The 24,195-nt window shown below is 40.1% G+C and overlaps 1 protein-coding gene across 1 annotated transcript; it reads right to left on the bottom strand.

Moving 5' to 3' along the window:
- Positions 1–1,313: 1,313 nt before the first annotated feature.
- aclya (ATP citrate lyase a) lies at positions 1,314–23,448 on the bottom strand. The gene is made up of 28 exons (XM_082529670.1): positions 23,275–23,448; positions 20,863–21,023; positions 18,505–18,627; positions 15,813–15,875; positions 15,494–15,684; positions 12,594–12,673; positions 11,214–11,344; positions 9,992–10,110; positions 9,333–9,469; positions 9,174–9,235; positions 8,961–9,078; positions 8,680–8,834; positions 7,941–8,034; positions 6,291–6,432; positions 5,978–6,146; positions 5,792–5,896; positions 5,499–5,695; positions 5,345–5,426; positions 5,147–5,257; positions 4,906–5,033; positions 4,717–4,810; positions 4,466–4,620; positions 4,226–4,376; positions 3,964–4,107; positions 3,648–3,761; positions 3,051–3,133; positions 2,767–2,843; positions 1,314–2,674 (listed from the first exon to the last, which is right to left on the bottom strand). The coding sequence occupies exons 2-28, from the start codon at positions 21,019–21,021 to the stop codon at positions 2,580–2,582; spliced, it is 3,279 nt and encodes a 1,092-aa protein (XP_082385796.1). The 5' UTR covers positions 21,022–21,023; positions 23,275–23,448; the 3' UTR covers positions 1,314–2,579.
- Positions 23,449–24,195: the final 747 nt, after the last annotated feature.

Below are 24,195 nucleotides of genomic sequence, written 5' to 3' on the forward strand. Positions count from 1 at the left end.
TTATTGTTAGTTTTAGCGTTCTGGTCTGTGCAGCACATGATAGCATTTAACACACAGGACACAATGGATAAATTTTGGCCTTTTTTTAAACATGTACTGTCATACATTAAGTTTAAAGTGTTGTTTTTGCGCGGCTTTTTTTGTAAATAAACAGAGTCACTGACATGACATGCGCACTGAGTAAAAGGCGTTCCTACCTGTCTACACATGGACAGGAAAACATAATTGTTTTCAGTCTGCAGGCTCAGAGCAAGCACGCTGTAAATACACCAAATATGTATGTAATCACTTTAACATCGTTCGTTCGCAGTGGATATGAAAGCCGTTCAATGCATTTCAGTTCAGTTCAGTTCAGTTCATTTTTATTTCAAACATTTCAAACATGTGCCTTCACAATCATTACAAAATATCATTCCATTATTTGTTTGAAAAGGAGTAGGCTGAAGTATTTACTTATTTGTCCCTACCCCCTCAAGTTTTACCTCTCATTCATTTAATTTTTTTTTGTCTTAAATTAAACAAACAACATATGAAACATATAAACATATGAAGTAAAACAAAACATAACATACATAAATCAAAAACAAGAAATTAGCAAGCCCCACCACAGTATAGTTTCTTTCATATGAAAAATACAGAATGTGTATATTTGCAGATACACAAGTTATGGAAAAACAACAAACCTGAAACAAAAACGTCCCCGTCTAATAATGTCTCTGTGATTTGAGAATTACATCTAAAGGCGAAACAATTAACTCTCAGCAGGGCAAAGCAAGTAAACTCGCAGTGATTATACAGGACAGTAAGATACCTAATTCACTCAAATGCACAGTGACGCTACCTTGTTATTAAGTCATGATGTAACTGCGTTGGTCTCACGATACGTCGAGACGTTCATAACCCTGTCTACACGTGTGTACCTCAAAACAGCTGGAGTGATTTAAAAAACTTTTTTTTTCTTTTTTTCGCTTTTGTGTAATATTTTACTAAATAATTGGGAGAATTCAGCCGTTGTCCAGTCAGTGGCTTCCGAATGTCCTAAATTACATGTTTACCTTTGAGGGAAAAGTCCATGTAATGTCACCCAGAATACATTAGTCTCAACAGCTTAAAAACAGAAGGATACTTTAAGTTTAGATGTTAAGGTTTTCACAAAAGGTAAAGAAGTCGGGTTCCTTTCTTTTTTAGCTCTTAAGTCTAAAGAAGAAAACGATCCCCATTCCTGGAGGAGATACTAATCCCGTGGGGTTCTGGCGCCCCCTTGTGAATAAAGACAAACACATGCATTGATACATTTTAATGATTACATTTTAATGTACTTAATTATACCGTTATCAACATACAACAAATCAGTACACAGGAACACTTAGCTCACACTCAAAGATAAAAAACATAAAACATGAAGACACTGAAAACACGTTTCTGGTTTCTCACAGATTTGATACACTTTTTAACCACAACTGCATAATGGATAACACTGGCGATGCCTGCCACATATAGATACCCTTTTGGACCTTGTTTTTTTTTTTTTCTAAAGAAGTTCAGTCATTCTGAAAAGATTTTCACACCAGGCATGAAACAACCTTCAAAACTGCACTCAGAAGAATTAAAAATCAGAATGAATAAAAACCATACCTCATTAATTATACAAAAATAATACATTTTATTTAACCCCAATTGTGCTGGCTCAAAGATATTTTTATTAATAATTTAGCTTTTTGTTACTAACTGTGTCTCATTTATCATATGCAATGGCAGCCTCTTAAATAACCAGGTAAGAGGAAAAACAAAAAAAACCAAACCCCCCCCCCCCACTAATTACATATTTGTTGTTCTTATGACTAATAACATTATCTGACCATTTTAATGCTTTCAAAAAATACTCCCTCATATTGTACCAGCTGGGAGAGAACATTTCCTGCACACTGCAAATGGCAGTACCTGCTAGGTATGACTCATAAAAATGGTCCCATCACCCACAGTAAGCAGACTACAAGCATCACTCATTACTACTGTGTCAAAGGCAATACAGAAAATGCAAATTATAACATTCTTGTACCATTTGGTTAGTTAAGTATTAATTCATATGTACACAAATACAGATCTGATGTACAGTATGTTCTGATATTATATAGGAATTATTGCACTACATGTTCACTTCTTGTAGTAAATGGCACAGTGAAGAGAGCAGCACAGAAACATGAAACACTGTCGCACAGACACACATGCTACTTTAATATATTGATGTATTATTTGGGGGTAAACAACAGTACTTCTCTAGTCATCAGTAACTTTCTGTTTACTTCCTCCACTGTATACCTCATCCGATTGCTCTCCAAAACACATTTTAAGATGGAAGGTTCACAGTTTAGCAGGTTATATATTAATCATGTGAGCAGCGCTGACAGGTTTCCAGAACTAAATTCTTTCCACCACTTGGCATTTACAGCTATATTAATCGTAACATCTTCCCTATGTTATGGCACTGATTTGAGATGATGTCACAGTATGTGCAGGGGTACTAATGGCAGGGTGAGGGACCAAACAGCTGCTGCTGCTATATGGTTTAGTCCCTCTGATTACATAGACATGTGCTCTGGGAGTACATAGGAGATGTCATCCCAAGGGTGGCGATACAGACCCTGTTTCAGCCTCTTCTGATCCAGGTAGTGTCCTTAAGGAGATATATAAAAGAAAGACTGGTTATCATACAAAGTAGAAGTGTTTGCTGTCTTGCAGACATTGCCATGCACGCAGATAACTCACCAATGAATCCCATACTGCGACCCAAGACAAAGACGCCATTCAGAGCACCAATTTCCACAAACTCATCTGCTTCATCCCTGTGAATGTGTGGTAGACAGGGAAAGGGGCTTTTTAATAATATAGACATGCTTCTGTCACATAATCCCAACAAGTTTCAGCACATCTTCCTAAGTAATCATTTTTATTAAAAAGCCTGGAAGAAAAACTATGCTATCCCTTAATTCTAGTTAAAGTGCCATTCTTAAGAGAAACCTGGTTTAAACTTTAAAGAGAAACTGGCTCACCGTGTAAATCCACCACAAGTCCTGAGCAAATCCACAAAAGCCACACCAATGAAGCCATCCACATTCAGGATCAAGTTGGGTTTCTTGGTAGCACAAGTACAGCATAAAATCATTACAAGTGGACTTTTCATACCCTTCATTAATTTCCCTCTCTCCCTCTATATATAGACATTATTACAATAAGAAATACTCATATTAAACATGATAAGAGTTTCAAATAATGACGTTAGAATATAATCTGTGTTAGCCAAACGCTTAGACGGCTCTAAACATTCAGCTTCAGTTTTTTCTGCTCTTTGCTGGATACAGATGTGAAAAACAGGTGATATCCCAAATTTCATTGATTATGGAGGCAGCCAATGAGACGAAGCTCCGCTTAAAGTGATTGTGACCTTAAAAGTGAAGAGAAGTTAAAATCACTTGTTTCAGACAGACGATGAACTGGCAGCACCAAGGCCCTGGATGATAAAGATTATTTTGAACTGAATTATGCAAAGCTACTTAGGTAGAGTCCAACAATTTGGAGCTGGAAATAATTAGAATAAGTCCCCTATAATGTAAGAAATTAGTTTTTTCCAAAAGATATTCCAAGCTTACCTTAGAGGTGGTGATTTTCTCTACTTCCAGAGCATAGTCCAGCAGCTGTGTGGAAGGAAAGTGCTGCTTCACAAAGTCCTTTAAGATCTGGACTCTCATGTCTGGATTGTTAATCTGAAAAGCACAGACAATTCAATTTCAACATCTCTTCTCCCCAGTCAAAACTGCTGTCTTCCTCTATCAGTATTAGCTCATGATCTAAGAATTATTAGATATGGTGCACATCTATATTTCTTGTATTTTTAAATACTTAGTTTAGCCAGAATAACACGATGCTGTATCAGATGCTCACACGCTAAGTAGCCATGGTACTCACCGACTTGACTCTGTGTCCAATGCCCATGATCAGCTTGCCATCCTTCTTCATCTTGTTCACAAATTCCATGGGCAGCATGCCGCTATCAAATGCTTTGCTGAACTGCTTTGCTGCAGCATCCAAAGCGCCTCCAAAACGGTCACCCTAAAAAAAATTAAAAAAAAACATTACAGGAAGAAAGACATAGATTACATTTAGGTGGTTGAGTTTTATAGCTATATAAATCAAGTAAATAGATCAAAGACAGGTGTGGGTGTCTTACAATGGTGAGAAGGCCTGAGGTGAGGCTGGAGATGAGGTCTTTGCCAGCTCGGGCACATACAATAGTGTTATGTGCACCAGAAACAGCAGGGCCGTGATCCGCAGTCACCATTAGACACATTTCGATGAACTGGCAGGCATACCTGGGCAACCTGCATACAAAGATGATGAAATATCATAAAAAGGTTGCATAGTTCAAAGATTTTTCTGGAGCTATTTATGGCTGAGTTACAAGCCTGACCTCCTCTGGAACCAAAGCAGCCCCAGAGTGCCTCCGAGACCTATTTCTGACTTGAAGACCTCAGTGATGGGCATGCCAGCATAAATGAGCTCCTGACCTCTCTCGTCACAGATACTGGTCATGAAAGAAGCTGGCTTACGGATCAGACCGAGCTCCTGAAAGGCAAAAACAATGAGAAAAATGAAAAACAACTGCCATCACACCCTTTAAAAGCTCTGCTCTTAAAAAGTTATTCTTTCTGGCATACTCACTCTTGCCCACGAGTAATCCATTGGTACAGTGGGAGGAGGCAACTCTTCAGCTGGCTGAATAACTCCCTTCGCAACAAGGTCATCATATACAGAGCTGCAAAATTAAAAATAACACAAAAATTAATTACATTTAGATCAAGAATCGCTGCATAAGAATATTAACCCTCCCCCTCATGAACATGCACTGACTTGATGATATCCCCAAGCTCATCAAAGCTTTTAGGGACAAATGCACCAGCTTCCTTCAGAGCTTTGTTCTTAGCTACTGCTGTCTCAGAGGCCTGGTTGGCACAAGCTCCTGCGTGGCCAAACTGAACCTGAACACATTGTGTAACACATTGAAGAACACAATTAAAGCGACAATTAATTTCTGGAATGTCTCATTACTCATCTGTTTAATATGCATCAAACACTAAATCTGCCCTCTTACCTCTGAGGAGAACATAGTGGCACAGGTGCCAATACACCAGCACACAACTGGCTTTGTGATTCTGCCCTGTTTGATAGCTTGGCAGATCTTGTATTCTTCTGTGCCACCAATCTGTTACAAGGGCACAGACAGTCAAAAATTAGCAGCCAACAACAGTTTAAAGCTCCGAGCACCAGTGTGTGATCATTTACTCCTCACCTCTCCCAGTACGACAATCATCTTTACTCCAGGAGTGTCTTGGTAGCGCAGCACATGGTCCGTAAACACAGAGGCTGGGTATCTGAAGAAGAATTATGAATTATGTCCCAGCTCACACCACATTTAAATCCAGAGCCAAAAAGCACATACGTACCTATCCCCACCGATGGCCACACCTTCAAATACACCATCAGTGGTGCGGGAGATTATATTGTTAAGTTCATTGGACATGCCGCCTGATCGGGACACATAGGCCACGCTTCCTGGGCGATACAGCTTGGAGGCGAGGATGTTATCCAGCATGCCTCCCGTGTTCCCGATCTTGAAACAGCCTGGCTTGATTCCTCCAACCTAGACAAAACAAAACAAAAGGTGGTTTACTTAAATTAAACAACAACAAAACAGAAAGATCTGGTAAATTCTCATTAGAGGTGAAGAAAAACTAACAGTTGCTGGTCCAATGATTGTGACACCCTTCTCATCTGCTGTCTTGATAAGCTTCCTAGTGTGGGCTTCAGGGATTCCCTCAGCAATGATGGCAATGGTGCGAATCTGAAGACAAACAAAGAGAAATGCTTAACTGTGAAGCCCTTATTAAAGTTTTTATAGGCCACAGATGCTGCAGCTGGGTACCTGTGGGTACTGCATGGTCTCTATGGTGCTATCAAAGGCTGAGCGCAAAGAGGCAAAGTTGATGAGCACATCTACATCTGGATGCTTCTTCATGGCATCGCTCATGTTCTTATACACAGGGAGGAGGATCTCTTTATGTCCCCAGTAGAACTTCTGTTTGTGGTCTCCACTGGAAGGCAGCCAACAAGAAACGCATATAAGAAACAGTAAAAACAGTACAGTACTCTCAGAGGTTCTTACAGTTATATTACAGCAAACGGGCATTACACTGAGAGCAGACACAAGCTAAAGAGGACAGGCGCAGCATACATACGTGAATGGGTAGACCATAGCTGCGACAGATGGCTCAGCTCTGGAGCAGATATAGTCAAAGTCCAGCATGCCCTGTACTGCACGAGTCTGCATGCCCCACACTATCGACTTTGTGTGTTTAGTGAAGAGGGTAGTTGCCTTTCCTACAGAGAAAGGAAAACTCTTAGATACTGGTGGCACTGTTAGCAGTGTTTAAATAAAATTGGACATAAAAAAAAAAGAAAATCGATATGTGAGTCCTTGTATTAAAACACTGTAACCTCCATTTTCTCCCAGAGTTTGGAAAATATGAAAATGAAATTTGAAAGTGGAAGCATGGAAATAGTTTTTGCAGAAACCTATTGCTGACCACAGAGGGCGCTATAATACCTATAGTGAACTGTGCAGACATACAACGCCTCTACCTACTATCCAGTGATGGATGCAAGCAGGGCTGGACTGGGACAAAAAATCGGCCCGGGCATTTTGACTAGAGACCGGCCCACCAAAAATGTGACGTCATTCAGGGGTAAAACCGCAAAGGATTCTGGGAACTTTTGGCAAGAGGTACTAGCGCATGCAGGCTTTCAATTGAGCTCAGTTACACAGCGATAAAAAGAAACACAAAAAATGGCAAGAAGCTGTTGTATTATTAACTGCAATAGCCGGTGTTGTGCCAAAAAGTGATTGTCTGCCAAAAACTGATTGCTGGTATTTAAATTGCTATGAGTAACTTGTTGGGCTATAATATGTGAAACATATGTCAAATGCATCCCTCATGGATGACATGAAGTCATCTCTCCATCTCTCTCTGCTGCTCTTCTGTCTCCTCTGTCACAGATTTCTCCACTTTAGATGATAAATCAGCCTGGTGCAACATGTAAGGATTGGCACAATTTGTTAAGATTTTGAGGAGTTTGAGAAACTAACCTGAAGCATAAAATAAAATTTACTATCAGTAACTTCATAGCACCCGCCCAGCAGTATATAAACTCCATCATGCTAGCTAGTACGCAGTACCAGTTATTCTAAGCGCCTGTAAAAAGTCAGCACAACGAAAACAAACTACAACTAAACTTGGTTTATATCTGACACAGACAGCAGGTCATAACTTCTTGCCTGAAGTTCAGTTCCTCTGCCACTATGACCGGCGGCCGCCTCGGTCTCTCCTCCTCTTGCCTCCCCTTTCCCTTATCCACCTGCTGGCCTCCACCACTTGCTGATGTTGCTAAATCTGTGGAAGCTATGCCATAGCTACCGCCAAACAATTCAGTTATTTTTACACATTTGGCAGCGTCTGCCTGAAGGGCTCGTTTCTTTTTGGCCCTAATTTTTTCTGCACCTTCTTTCCTTTTTTTGTTCTCCATTTTCTTTAGTTCGTCTATAAGATTGCTAAACAAGGGGGAGGGTGCATCCGACCTCCTCGGCTGTAATTGGTCCAGCCCAGAGTCGATCATGACCAACTGGCCAATCCAACACCTTTCATTATTTATACCCTTCCAAAAAAAAAAAAAAAAAAAAATCGATCGGCCCATAAAAACAAAAAATCGCCAGCGGCCCACCGGGCAAATGCCCGGTATGCCCGATGGCCAGTCCAGCTATGGATGCAAGTATGACAAACAGAAAGGTTTTGGCATTTATTGTGTAGTCTCATGGTCGGGGTGTTTCTCACCAACGGGGGCTCCAGTTTTAGGCTTCTTTGCTGGTGAACTCTCAACTTTGCCTTTGTTTTCAGAGAAAGAAGCAGTCCTGCTGGACGCTGGCGTCTAGAAAGTATTAAAAAAAGAAGAAGAAAAAAGTAACTTTTTTTCCCCTCGCATATCTAAAAAAAAAAACCGTTTCTCAGTAAGGACAGCCTAGTTGGGACAGCTTTAGCTGTGATAGCTGTGATAAATGGTAGAGCCGCTGGATAAGTTGAGATCACGTGCACTTGATGTGCATGTGTCCTGGAAATCTATTAAAAATAGTTTTTGTTGATGACCCCAGTTTCCTAGTACTTCACATTTATTCACACCAATTCCCAGTAGGACAATTCATATTTCATTTCACTTTGTTCTTCTGTTGTAGCGCACATCTGAAGCAAAGACAAACAGGCATGCACACACACGCACTTCCTTTGCTGAAATCTTGCACTGCACATTTTTAATGGATGCCTCGAGCGGCGCGCTACAACCTTGCACTTCCAACTGCAGACTCACGACTAAAGCAGCCCACAGATCCCTGCAATGCTCTTTATATAAGAGCATTGCAGGGAACTGTGTAATCTGGTTCACTATGAGGACAAGATAATAGTGACTGAAACAGAGGCTGTGGCATGCAACCTACATTTGAGGGAACTGACTGATGTAAATACACTTCACAGTGAATTGCAAGAATATCTCGATGGTTTATCAGGCCAGTGCGCGTCATACCGATGTGCTGCTGTTGGAGTTGAGGAGGAAGTTGGCAGTGTGGGCAGCAATAGGAGGCAAGTTGGCAATTGGCCTGTGGCCCAGCGCCATGCCAACAATGGCAGTCATGTGGGTTTCTGTGCCAAAGACATGAATTGGGATGCCAGTGGTCTTTCCTGTGGAGAAAGGTCCAGAGTCGAATTAACTGTGGTGTGTAACAGCTGGCAGGTGCTTAGTCTCAAGACTACATTGATAGATTACAATATGAAGCCTAAATTTATAACATATCAGGAAAAACATACCAACTTCTCCCATCACTCTTAGACCTTCCTGGTAGTTGGGGCCTCCACGCCGCACAAAAATAGTGACCTCATGCTCCTTCAGTGGCTCCTGATAATCTCTGATAGCCCGAACAATTCCCTTTGTCCAAAATGACAGAGATGCTCAATTAACACATGACATTAAATAAGAAATATTGATATATTAACACCATGCAAACAAAATGCACACTGTACCTTAAATGTTGCTGCAACATTTGTGAAGTTTGCAATGCTTCCTCCGATGATCAAAACCTTCCCTGGAACACATTAATATGGAAATAATTTCATATAGAAATAATATTGTTAATAATAAAAAAGAAAGAAAGTAAGTAAGAAAGTTTACACAATTCCCACCATCAGAGTGCTTTTCTCTCGTCATCAAAGATAGGATGGTCTTGGCATAATCATAGGTCTGCTGTTCACTCGGTGCTCCAGAATACTCTCCATAATTGGCCAGCTCGTTAACCCCACCAAGATCACAGATTGTGTCACTGAGGGTGTTTCATATTAGTAAAGAGATAGAATAGAGAGAAGAAACAGATCAACAAAAGCAACCACAGCTCTGTTTTTCTTATATGGGGCATTTTCAGCTGCAACAATAAACACAACTTCAGGAAAAACAGACCTCCAGAACACATCCCCTTTATTCATTTAATACTGCACTGTAAACAGATACAACTTAACAGTGCACAGGGGAAATAATTAGTCACGCCTGATGGGTCTGCAAGTCCCACTCTACACCCCCGACAGACGGCAGAGCAAGTGAGGCACCGCTCTTTCTTCCAGACTCTCAGTAAAACAGCAACATCTAGGAATCCAATTTAGCTGGCAGCTGAATGGGCAGAGTCTAAACTGCTGCACTATCAGTATCCCTACTGCATCTCTGGCATTCTCCCCTAATACTAAACCCAATTATGCACAGAGGAATGAATTTAATGGTGATCAATACTAGAGATTGTTTAGTCTTGAGAGCCATGGATTCTAGTGTGTATGTTAGCACTATGACTGAGTACCTGTACACCACTGAGGCACCGCCGCCTGCCACCATGGTCCAGATTCTGCCTCGAGGATTAAGGAGAGTGAGTTTGAGGCTGGCTCCACTCTTAGCATCAAGGTCTGCAATATAGGCCTCCTACAAAAGGAAAAGGAAGAAAAGAAGTACGGGCACTGTTAAATATTGCCTTAATCAGAGACGGACCTTTTACAAGCATCTCACTACATAGTTGTAATTTGTCCTTTGCCTGCCCTGTAACATTAAAGGGGCCATTAATTAGAAATACTGTATAGATATTGACAGCGACAGAGGATGTGATGCACATCAGTGGTTGTTTGTGACAGTCAGGTCCACAGCTGGTGGCTGAGAGTAAAAAAAGCTCCCAATCAAAGGCACCTGCTGTCCCTCATCTCCACTTCGACTCGCAGCAGCCCAATTAGACCGGGCCGTCTGCTACACAGACAGACAGTCTGTCTCAAACCAGCTCCCACATGTTTCACCCAAAAACAGACAAAAAAACAACCATCCTGTAAACAAATGAAAAAGAAAAAACCCAGCCCTTTTCCATTTACAAGCTTACGAGTTAATATTTAACTACATTAAATATTAAGTTCTGTCAGTGTCATTCAAAAGTACAATAATCAGTCTTATTCATCTTCTAATTATTGAAACAATCTTTCATGTTATAGGTCTTTCATTTATTATAAATATAGCTCCCACAACAAATAAAGCAGAACATTTCATGCATCTATGGGGTAAATTTATTTATTTTCTCCAAATCGTTATGCACATGTTGCAGCCCAGGCAATCTTTTCTGGAGACACGTTTCCTCTCCAAAGTGAGACCTACAGTATTTTTACGTGTGAATATGTTTGACGATACCACTGTTTCTAAATAATTATACAGGAGCTAACCTGTTTAAACCCATTTAAAAAAAAATACAATTTATTCTTCAGGTTAAAAACAGGTTTACAGGATCCATCGCAGTTAACACTATCCCCTTCTTCTTACCTTTAAAGTACTGAGGAAGGCCATCACAAGAGGTCTAGGACATTTTAATTAACTGAAACAGTGCCATTATTTTAGTTTGGGAAGGCACAATTTATGAAATGATGAAGGTGATGGATGTTCTATTGTACCTCTGATAAAAAGCTAATGAGCAATAATAAGAAACAGTCTCAAGAGGTCACAATTATAAGTCTGATGCATCTCTACCTCTGTCCCTCTAGACCTCCCCTCACCTCGGGATAAGCCTCCCTGCCGAACGGTGGAGGAAACTCCACATCTCCCCACTTGGCCTTGCAGATGTAATCAGCTGTTGCGTCGATCTTAGCGGCCATGTCCAGCACATAAACTCCATCTTTTGTGACCACTAAAAGGGGAGATGTCAAGATGTAATGTTAAAACGTATACTCCAGCATGCTAGTATAAACTAGAAATAATCTTGTAATTAAACACACACCACAATCATATAAATCAGATACAGATTTAAGTTCTTACATTCCCACATTATTGTGACATGCAGTCATTGAAGCTGTATAGCAAATGATTAGTTTGATTTAATTAAGTATGATTAATGTGCTTTAATACACATTAAGACACTACACTGTATTCTAAATGATGGCACCCACATTTGGTTTATATTGTTTTGTCATTGATTTATATAAGATACATTAATTATTTATTTCCTCGGTTTTCTTGTGTTACTTCTCTGTTGATGCACTCCGCCTTATTTTGAACAAAGGAGGAGGCTAAGGGTGAAGGTGTTTTAAATGCCAACCAATTGAACGTAACCATCTGCTGAGACCGCATTAAGGGAATGTGGTTTCTTTACATTAAATTTACTTTTTAGTCCCTGTGGTTTCCACTGCTAGTCATGGTGGATAGTTCCCCCTCCCTGAGCTTGGTTCTGTCTTTTAAAAGGGGTTTTTTTCCTTCCCACTGTTGCCAAGTGTTTGCTCATAGGGGGTATCTGATTGTTGGGGTTTTCCCTGCATTATTGTAGGGTCTTTACCTTACCATGTAAAGTGCCATAAGACGCTGTTGTTGTGATTTGGGGTTACTTAAATAAAACTGAGTTGAACTGAATTTGGTTAGGTCTGTTTGATTAAGGTCTTCTTTCGTTAAGTATTATTTTCAAGATTTGTTCATCTGACATCTTTTGTGGGCTCACCTATGTCTAAAAATAGCCTGTTTTCATGATAGAGCATTTTTCCATATAATTTGTCTTTTCTGGATATAATAAAACCCACATTTAAAAAAAACAGTGATTATACATCCTTTAACTTACACCACATCAACAGGAAAAACTACCAGAGGGCATGTACTGGTTACTAATTACATCTTTGCAAACACATGCTGCCTTCATCAAACAGAAAGTGCATGTATTATTTAATGTTTTTCCCCCCTCTGTGTCAAAAATGTGTGTTTCATGATGATTTTTTTGTGATGCTTTCCTCTCTAATTTCCTTTTGATGTCCCCTTTCCAATTTTACAACCTGATAACATATTAATAAGCTGGTGCAAGAATAAAGTGTAGATGCTATAACAGTAGCCTGTTCAGATATAGTTTGAGATGTTATTGTGGACTTGAGAAAATCAAAGAAAAAAAAAAACCCTACCCAGAGGGTTGATCTCCAGATATGTGAAGAACAGGTCTTCATACAGGTTGAAAAGTCCAACAATGAAACTGGCCAAGATGCTGCAGAAAAAGAGAGAGAGAGAAACAATAAGTTCAGTGTATAAAAGCCTGATTTTTGGATTGGTTGCAGCAGTGCCTGAATTAAATGGAGATGTCTGGATGCCGTGATGCATAATACAAGACAATCACATTAGAAATAGGGGGGGAAAATTAAATACATGAAAAATCCACTGATATAAAACAAATTGCTGGCTACAAATCTTGGGCTAGCTCAAGCTCTTAGTCACTTACTTGAGTGTAATAGCTTGAAAGACTAGCTTTGAAGAAAAAAAGTTGCCAACTAAATACACTACAGCCAATTTATTATGAAGAAAAATTCCCTAGAGTTGTCACTGACGCCTTGTTTCCCCCAGTATAATAAGGTTTTATTATTATTATTATATTAGTGGTGACTCATGTCTTATAAATCTATTCTATGAAGCATGACTGATACAAGCCACAGAATGTTTAGATAAGGAAGGACTACAAAGTATAAATATGAGTGCATGACTTTACCCTTTGCCACAGACAGTATAATTAAATGACAGACACAGGCTGCCAGGTGTAAAATCTGAAACAAATGGGGAAGTGCTCGAAACCTCATTTAATCTAATCTGCAAGATGTTCATCTTGTAAATCATAGTCCTACTTATAATAAACAAGACAGTCAAGCAGGATAGAGAAAAAGAGGGCAATTAATTATTAGCCATTCAAAAAGAGAGGAGAAAACACTGCACTGCCCTTCCCATGGACTTTGTATTGCATGAAGGTGCAGTGTGGTGGAAGTCACAACCAACAGAAGTAAGCTGAGGAAGCAAACAGCTGTGCTTTTTGCAAAATCACAAACAGGATAAAACAGAAAAGGAAAACTCCTTTATACTGACATTAATTATACTTAGTTTTTACACATTGCATTTTAAAGGTATAGAATTTGCATCATGGATGACTGTATGATCTATTTATGTGGTGATTTTATTATGTTTAAAAAAATTCTTAACTAATTAGATCATCTTGATAGCAAAATATAATTAGGAATAGGGTGCTAAAATTATCCTTTGATAGTGAAATTTATTTGTGGTCACAAGCTTGTGAATCAATAGTGAAACAGAGTTCTAGAGCTGGGTTGCATATTGTGAAGCCAGCTGTTTTTCCCTCCTGTGCTCTGTCTCCATGCTTGTGATACAGATGCATGGGTCATTCATGTTATTTCAGTCAGATCCACCTGTGGCAAATCATAAAAGATGGCAGATGTGAGGGAGAAAATGAGACTGGGCCCATCTGTTATACACAGTACAGTCTATGATCTTTGCCTAGGTAGACTCTGATTCCCATGAGTCCCTTTAGTATGCTTATGACACACAGCAATGAAAACTTTGCAAAAGGACTCATCTTTGTGAATCCATCTCTTTTTGAATATCAAAATCTCCATGACAAAAAAATGTAAAACCTGCAAAACATTCACATGCAAAGCACAGTTTCTATGGTCTGTATTCAATTTCTTGAATTGAATCTAACTATTTTTATCTTTAATCTGCAAAACAAATTATCCTCTGCATATTAACAATAATGCTATAAATATACACAACAGGAGCTGCATGCAAACAATCTAATTTGCCTTCTCCATCACATGTCAAAACAGAGAAGTGAGAGGTTGCTGTAGGGGAGGCAGTGCTTTGCTCTCCTCTCCTGTCTGTCAGTTCTGCAGGCAGCTCTGAGCCTCTGTACCCGTATCAGCCTTTTGTCAGGTCGTCGAGTGGCCCGTGGGGGGAAAAGAATGACCGAAACCCCAAGTGACTCAGCTTCTCATGTCTGCTAGCTAAATGCAGGTTTTGTTTTGAGTCCAGAGTGTGAGGAAAAAAAGTGTTTGTGGGGGTGAGGAAGTGAGCTGGGGCTGGCAGAGTGATTTCTGGGATGGCTTCTTCAATGTCAGCCAAGACAGTGAGACGGCCAGAATCTGCCATCACAAGAGCAATGCTGAAGAGATGGATAAGAGGGTTTGGCGGAGGGTCAGCCACTGTATCCTTCCCATCAAAATAAGTGGACATGTTCTGAATGTGGCTGTAGCGTTTAAAAAAAGAAAAAAAAAAAGGCTGGGAGGTGGAGGCTGATCGAAGAAAGGCAAAGCCAAGGAGGGAGTTTGTCATTTGTCTAATGGGCAAATGGAAACCCTCTGCCCGTGTACTGCTCCCCCCACATTTACTGCCAATATTAAAGTGCTCTCTCCAGCTTAATTTATTTGCTGCTCCTCCCTGTTGGTCAGTAGTTCCTTCTATTTTTAGCAGTTTAGTGATGAATACATCAATGTTTGGGTGACAGGGTGTATTAATGAACATAAAATTGTTAATAAAATATTATTTTGCAATGTTTTTATTCAGTAATGTTGTCTTTTTTAATATGAGAAGGTCTATAAATGTTTAATTGTTCTCTTGTTTAAGTGCACATACTGTTTTGTGGGGACTTACTACGAAATAAGGTAAAGGCTTCCTGTAAAAAACAATTTAATCATGTAAAAGGTGTATTAGTTTTTAAACAGGTTTCACAAAGATGCTGCTTATTCTGTGAGGATGAGACTGTGTAAAGGCAATATACAATATTACTCCTGCAAGAGAACATATTTAGTCTTCCTTAAAGGCTAAATATGCAGAAACTGACAGAGTACACAATAACAGAAACCCCAGTCTAGTCTGTAATATGCAAAAAAAAATGCAAATTCTAACTAATGCTGAGTTTCATGCTCATTTTCATAAACTGTACATACTGTGTCCACTCCCAGTCTTTGTCTACCCTGCACACATCAAGATTCTGCACATGCACTCCCTTTACCATTTCTATCCCACTTACACTTTCTTGTCATTGGGGACATGAGTCAGCAGGTCTTTCTTCACCAGGTCTTCACTGATCTTTTCATCCACCTTAATTAGTAGCTTCTGTGCCTTGGCGTCGACATCTCCTACATCCACCCCGCCCTCGTGGTGAAACAGCACATAGTCCCCTTCTCGAGTGGCGTATATGCACACATAGAATTCTTCCTCCTGACCAATGGATAAAGTTTACAAATCTGTCCATTATATTTCTTGAATACTTTAAATATTTGATTTAGCATCTGTAGTAATACGATATGAATAGGCTAAGATATAAAGAAGGTAGGAATTTATTTTACCTGCTTATGTGGGACAAATGGCTCAATGAGGAAGTTTTTGAGAACACCCTTGGCTTTTCCCACCTGCAAGTCATTAACACAATAATAATCTTCTTAGGGAGCACCAATTAAAAAAATAAATAAATAAAAAATAATTATATATATATACAGTGGGGCAAAAAAGTATTTAGTCAGCCACCGATTGTGCAAGTTCCCCCACTTAAAATGATGACAGAGGTCAGTAATTTGCACCAGAGGTACACTTCAACTGTGAGAGACAGAATGTGAAAAAAAAATCCATGAATTCACATGGTAGGATTTGTAAAGAATTTATTCGTAAATTAGGGTGGAAAATAAGTATTTGGTCACCTCAAACAAGGAAAATCTCTGGCTCTCACAGACCTGTAACGTCTTCTGTATATATATATATATATATATATATATATATATATATATATATAATTATTGTGTGGGAGCAGCTCACATGGGTTAAAACACATTATAGCATGGTCTATATCTATCTATTATGGAAAACAACAGATGTTTAATTACTGCCTAATTCCAATTTAAAGATAAATTTACTGTGGGAGAAGCAGACATATATGTACATGAAATTAAAAATGATAAAGTGCAGAAATAGCACTGTGAATGAAGGAACTGACATTTTAAATGACAAAAAAGGAAATGCTCTCATGTAGAACTGCAGGCATAGAGTGCTAACACAGCCACAGCTCATTCAGTAAAAGCTGTCACTGTTCTTCTGTTAAAGGCCAACAGGCGCAACGCAACCAGGGACCGGCTGAGAGCAACCAGCCGTGGAGGAAAGAAAAAAAAATACATATAATAAGGGTGAAAGCTGCCATTTTCAAGGGGAGAAATAAAAAGAAAAGATTGATGACAGTAGTGAAAATGATTGAAAAACTCACAGTAGCTTATACTCAGATAAATAAAGTGGCAAATATGAAACAGGCTGATAAAGAAAAATAGAAAGCAATGCCTTTATAGAATGTCATATTGTACCTGAATTTTTCAACCTAACCACTTATGTCACTATTACCCCACAAAACATTAAATACTAACTGAAAAAACTGAAGACGTGTGGGCAAGCAAAGTGTGAGCATCATAAAGGAAGTGACAGGATATATTTATTTAGAAGTGATGTTGAGGAAGTTAATCTAGTATGGGTGTTGTTCCTGTAAACAGCACCACTTACTTTTTCATTGAAATAGAGTCAGAGAGGAAGACAAGCATCAGAAAATATGAGATCAGAAGAGTTAATGTTAAAATGTCCGCGGGAGGGCGGACAGCGTAGATGTCTAAGTCTGTGGATGTGATAACAAACAACGAAATGACATGGGAGCTTCAAATTGATACCATAGATTTATCCACTAAAAATCTCAGACAAGTTGGAATCTAAGTGACCTTGAACTAAAGAGCAGAGGTCAAAGGTCAGGTTTGCTAAAACGTTGTGAATGCGTTAATGTAATAACAAGGAGACGTAGGATTCTGAAATCGATGCTATAGCTGTTTCTACAGTAGGATGCTGAGGGGTAGCACTGGTCAGTGCCAGTATTTTAATAATATGCATTCACTGTGTGCATTTTGAGGGCAAAAGAAGTAAATGACATATGAATAAAATATACATGTTTGTACTAGTGAAGGTAATTTATCTGCAAAATTACTTCATCCAGTTAAAATGATTACTCTACTGAATTACACTTCTCCTTGGGAGAGGACAATAAAGATGACATGGCCCAGCAAACTGAAACACTGCACAGACCATCAACAGAGCAGCAGTGGCTGCAAGTAGTAATATATAGTAATTCTACCTCTCGGCTGATTCCAAACAAACGATGTTTTCTACATAGCCAAATTGTGTGCTAACTACCTCACACCGCTGTGTCTGGGGTCCGAAAGAAAAAAATTAAAATGATATACCTTGCGGCAGTTGTGAAGTGCTGAGGAAAATACCGTGTGTCTGATGGGGTGATTTTATATAGGTGGATTTGGTTTCAGTTGACCTCTGACATGCAGAGATAAAGAGCAGGTTGTAAAGAAAAAGGTGGAAACTATAGAGGTACAGTTAGGGGTGTGCGCCTTTCTATGTGAACGTTAGGGTGCGTGTCCTCGGATGCTCTTGTTAAGGAAACAACCTTTATTGTTGGGGGGGCTGGCAAAAAACCAGTGCAGGTATATTACTACTGCTGCATTTATTCGTATTTACAGCCAGTAGCACTGCTGACACTGTCACCTAATTTGCAAGAAGATATGCAGTTTCAGTGCTACACACACTCTTCTTCAGTGCTTTATGAACCAACCCAGTCTCTCCGTAACTCACTTCTGGGTTTATGAGGCAAAGCGGCGTCTCAGTGCTATGTTGATGGAGTGAGTGTTTCTTCAGTGGCAGCACTTGCCTCAGCTGACTGGATTGATTTAATACCAGCAGGCTAGCAATGAAGTCAATAACAAACTGGGCAGCTGTTTAGGCAAACGTGCATCAGGGGAGGAATAAACATAAACCAGGCACATGCAAGGAAAACTGGGAAGGAGGGTAAGAGAAAGGGGAAAGAAGAAGGGAAAAAAAGGGGAAAAGAAAAACACTGGGATAATATTGACTGGAGGACGGTTCAGCAAAATGCACGCTCTCAAGCAGAAGGGTGGGTGGAGGGAGTTGCCTGAGAGACAGCAGAGAGGCAGAGGGTGGATGACGTACTGTGGTTTCTTTCATAAGGCGGGGTTTGAGCCACTCTTTGACGCCATTTAGGTCCAGGTTGACGCCAACCAGACCCAGCTTGCCTCGTCTCTTGATGAGCTGGTCCGGCTTCACCACCAGTCTCTGAAGGAGGAAGGGAAAAAATATTATCAGCAAACTTTGAATGAATTCATCAAATTGACCTTTTCAGTTTGAAAAGCTAAGTCTAAAGTAAATGTTCTAATTTAATCTGTAGTCATTCTGCTTTTACACTAGTATGTAAATATTACTTTAAAGGAGCAAATTTAAAATATTAAAGCTGGAGAGGTTTCTAGAGGTAACACTTAATGCATTTTAACAGCATAAATATGAGATTTGACACCAGTGCAATGGTAAAAATGACCCCAAAAAAAAAAAACCAAAATCTGATTCTTAATCATCCATCCATCGTCATCCGCTTTGTCCGGGGTCGGGTCGCGGGGGCACCTTGAATCGCCACCTTATCGTGGTGGAGGGGTTTGTGTGTCCCAGGGATCCCAGGGGCTATGTTGTCTGGGGGCTTTTGCCCCCTGGTAGGGTCTCCCATGGCAAATTGGCCCTGGGTGAGGGACCAGACAAAGAGCGATTCATAAGACCCTTATGAAAAGGACACCGAGGGAACAGTTTACCCTGCCCGGGATAGGGTCACCGGGGCCCCGCCCTGGAGCCAGGCCCGGGGAGGGTGCCCGAGGGCGAGCGTCTGGTGGCCGGGCCTTAGTCCATGGGGCCTGGCCGGGCACAGCCCGAAGAGGAGACATGGGCCCATCCTCCCGCAGGCCCACCACCCGCAGGAGGCGCCATAGGGGTCGGGTGCATTGTGTGTGTGTGTGATTCTTAATCAATCCTTTTGAAATTTCCAGCTTCAGTGCAACTATTTCATTATAAAGTATATAGTAAAAGTACTGAGCCACATACCCATTACCTACGGGAGCTGCTCAACACCCATGCCACGAACCTGCCGGCGCAGGTTTTGTGTTGATTTTAATAACAGGAGGTTTGGAAGTCTGCACTTATCGAGCTAAGAACCTTGTGTGGTGGCAGGTGTGCAAAAACAGGATGGAGTCTGATGTCTGAATCTGACTGAGTCTGATGTCGCCTATCTTTATGCCATCTCAAGTTTATTCAGTGCAATTTTAACTTTTATCAATCTTCCAAAAAAAAAAGAAAAAGAAAAAAAGAAAAAGAAAAAGAAAGATGTAATCTTTGCCTTCTGGGAATTATAATTTATGAATCATGAATTTTATGATGCTTTCTACATCTATTAAACAGTAGAATGCATAATCACTGCATTAATTGGCAGAGTAATGGTAAAATCTGGGGCTGTTATTTGCAGTCCTGAATGAATTCTGCTTTCAGTGTAAGCCAAATGTTTCAAAGTGAATTAATGAATGGAAAAGGCATGGATAGGGGCCGACATATTCATGTTGCAGTGATAAAACACACACTGTTTTCCTCAGTTCATTTTATTTCAGACCACAAGACTGCAGGTATGTTTTTTATAGGATTGCTAAACAATTCCTTACTGCTCTGGAAATCCCAAGTATTTAGTACCTGAACGATGAGGTGCCATGTATTTGAGAAATTATCTCTCATCTACCAACCATCCCATACGATGCAATTGAAAAATTACATAAAACCCCTACTGGCATCACCCAGTTCCTCTTACTTCAGATGAAAAGAATGACTTATGACAATGGAGCCATTACTATCTGGGTGCTTGCCAGTGAGCAAATGAGGAGAGGGCTGAGGGTGAACGTTAATGCAATTTCTGAATCAATTCTGCAGCAGGACACATCACTGTGGATCTGCCCTAAGCATCCTCCTAATACCTTCCAGATAAAATCCATCAGCAGAGAGGGAGGCAAACAGAGAATGACATTTCATCGAGCAAGATGAGCAACAGAGTAATTAAATCAACTGATATGATAGCTGTCTATGTACGTAACAGAAGAGCAAACTGGAAGCCTGGAGAACCTGTGCAAAAATGCAAAACCCAGCTCAACATTTGGCTTCTGGTGGTGCAAATATGAATTTTTTCTACGTCTTCTTTTTTTCTTGTGCTTTTACTTTGCCCAATTTCCACCAAGTATGGAACAGAACTGATGGTTTCCTCCTCTGTCTGTGATTTCAGCTAACAAGCACCAAGAGAGCGCTCAGCTGCCAGCCTAAGTAATCGTGCCTATAAAGAGGATATCCTTTTCCACAAGCAAAAGAGACTGTGCTTTGGAGATCAATGGTCTATAAATTAGAGACATAACAAGATGACTGTTCAGTCAGCTAAATAAAATATTACTTCACCATCCACATATATTACCGCCCTAAATGTTTCTCCTGCCTCACCTCTGTGAGCAGCCATGGGTGCTCCTGAGCCAGTCGGTCAAAGTTGGTCTCAGGTGTCACGTTTGCATAGCGGAACCTGTTCTGGATGGCCGCTGATGTGCAGATGTACTTGTAGAGGAACTCCTTTCCCGTCTGCTCAGAGATGGCTTTGGCTGACATGACTGCTCGGGTGAGACAAACAGAGAGAGATGTATGAGGAGATATGCAGATGAGAAGTAAGGGTTGATACAGAAAAGCAAACATGTGGTGGATAGAAACAAAACTAAGCACAAGATGTTACATTGAAGCATGCTTTTTTTTTGGGGGGGGGGGGGGGGGGGGGTTGTTTTTTTAAACTAATTATGCAAGAGTTCCCTAATGCACTGCTGTGCTCCCAGAACTGGCAAGAAATGGTCTGCTAACAAGATGACTGAAAGACAGCTCAGCGGTTTATATTCAGTGTGAGTAATAACAGACATACTTAACGGTAAAGCAATAAGAAACATGGTTAGAGGCACTATCAGGCCTTCTATCCTTCTGGACAATCACATATGAGGTTTGTTTCAACCTGACAGGACACGAACAGTAAAGCCAACCCTAATGTGATTAGTATGGGTTTGTTTCATCTGCACACTAATGAAGTCATAGGCAGTTAGTTATTTGCTCAACAACCGGATCCACACAAAAGCTCCAGCAGAGCAGGAGGAGAAATGACTAAATAAACTCACCTCACAAATTTACAGTTGCAAGATGAATTATATGATGATTATAAACAATAAATATGCAGCACAGATAAGAAATAATCTTTGGATGCAGGACCTGCTTTCCTTTACTGACAAAATGTGACGGAAGTAAAGTAAGAAATTCAGGCATCTGTAATAACATCTGTAAAATTTTACTGCTAAAGGGTGGGGCGTGAACTTTACACTTTTGCCGCATGTTTCACTCAGTGAGGTCATCTCCACTGGAGTCAACAGAGGTCAAAACAGGACATCAGTGTTTGAGTTTTATAAGCAGCCTATTATGCACAGACACATCTGATTTCATAATACCAAGACCACAGCAAAGTAAATATGCTGATATGAACAGTCATGAACAGCTTCAGGACTTAAAAATGAGAGAAATAATGTAGAAGCAGCAAAAATATAAGGAAACTAGTACTTCTGCAGCATCACCGAACCCATCTCCGATGACAGCTGTTCATTTTTAAACAGGAGAAAATCTCACACTGAAGACTTGCATTTTTCTTTGCATACTGTGCAGAACATCTTGCAGAAGCACGGCATTAGATCTTAGCTTTTTTTTCTTTTTAGGTTCAACTTCAACTTACTGAAATTCTGACCATTTCCATTTCGAACTTGTTAGACATTTCAGTTTTACTGAGAAAATCTACGTATGTGCCTTCTTACCATCATTTCTTGGTGTCCATTAGATCTGATCTGTTTTAAGATCATTGAAGTTTTTAGTTTTTTAAATTTAATTTTTTATTTAAGCATTGTTATTTTAACTGCATGCCTTCACTTGTGTTTATGTCATACACTTCTGATACACTGACTGATGTAGTTGACCCTCCAACAGTGTGTTGGTAAACTGATGACGCTCTGGATTCTCCATGTAACCTTTCAGGGATGGAGTACCTGCTCAGTCTGTTGCTATAAGAGATTTAATAAGCTGAAAGCTCTGACGTCTGCTCGCAGTTCTCTGCGTGCTACACTGCGGACCTGGCAGCTATTTCTTTAACGGATTAATGGGACTGTCATGGAGCTTTCTCATTATTGATCACTGCTGTCTCTGAGTCACAACAGCACCGAGTCCAGACCAGCAAATGTGGTTCAAGCAAAGCTCATCGGGGGTCACATACATCATCTCATTTCTCTGTTGCACCTGACCTGTCAAAGGTGTTAAATATCACTGATCCACAGAAACACTGGTTCAGATTACACACTATAACCTAAATTAATAACAAAGGGTGATGGATGCCTGGGGAAGGGAGAACTGAAGCAAAATAAAAAGCCGTTTTAAAAGAATGCAATCCAATATCAAAATTGGAGGTCATTGTATAATTTTTAGCTTTCATTATAACCCCACTAACTATTACAACAAAATCTTCCTGACACAGTTAAAGGACCGAGTTACTGATTGAGTCACACATCCCTCAGTGGAAGGATTTGGTCAGTCTGGTTCATTCATTTACAAACCGGTCAGACAGCCTCGCAGTTATCTGGCAAACATCCACATCACTACTCACTAAAGTCTTACTCAAACTTACTAAAAACCAGGATGTAGGAAAAGTACAAGTTAAACGTGGTTTACGGACTGACTAGTTTAACTTCTCTTATCAGACAGAGAGAGAAAACAATAGACAAATAGTTAAAGGAAGTTAGAAAGAAAAACCACAGACGCGTTTTTAAGTAACAAAGTGGCGTATTTTACCTTGTTTTTTGTTTTTATGTCGTCAGCAGCTGTATAAGTTTGTTATGGTCTGATGGGTGAATTTCCTCGGCAGTGTTGCTCCACTCTTGCCGCCTGCGGTGACCACTGGTGCGGGAGAACGAGGTTCCCAGTCAGTTTTGTCTCCATCGCCTATCTGCTGACAGGCTTAGCTGATGTTTCCTGGGCTCTGATTGGCTCTTTCCATAACGTACACTTTTGCTGCCTTCATGAACAGTAAGAAATATTACAACTAAGTTAAGGAAGACACACTCGAGGCAAATAAACTGGTAACAGTGTATATATGTAATTTAATTTTAATACATAATTTTTAATGCTTATCTTTTTGCTTCTGTAGCTATAGCTTTGATATTAAACGTTTTTAGCCCACGTGCGCATCTTTCCTACATTATTGTCTTTATTGATGGATGTGTGAGTGGGCAGTTTTATTCATACTGCGCTTGAAGATAATCAGACAATTAAATAATACATTTATAATAACATTTTAAAATATGAAGCATCGACAGAGATTAACCTTACACAGGAAAAGCAGGCATACTAGAAACAATAAGAGGAAAGATTTCTGGGAGCACTTGAAGCTATCAATGGTTTTCTCACAAACCTGGCAGAGAACGAAAACAGTGCGATCGTGCACCCCTGACGTTGATTGGTTGTCATTGTTCTTTATCTACCCTGAGCCAATGAGGAAGTCACTTGATCCAACACACAACCAGCACATCCAGTCTTGCACAGAAAATGAACTAAGAGGTCAACTTTATGACATATAGAGCACCGGGTTATGGCCGAGTTTACCCATCCATGGTCAGTTATTTTTAGCTCAAAAGGTGCAGTGAAGGGTAAGCGCACTTTAGATAGCGGCATGGGAAAAAAGGAAAAAAAAATCAATACAGCCTGGGGGGGGGG

The sequence above is a fragment of the Aulonocara stuartgranti genome, assembly GCF_965226115.1.
Source record: "Aulonocara stuartgranti genome assembly, chromosome: 4".
NCBI classification, from domain to species: Eukaryota; Metazoa; Chordata; class Actinopteri; order Cichliformes; family Cichlidae; genus Aulonocara; species Aulonocara stuartgranti.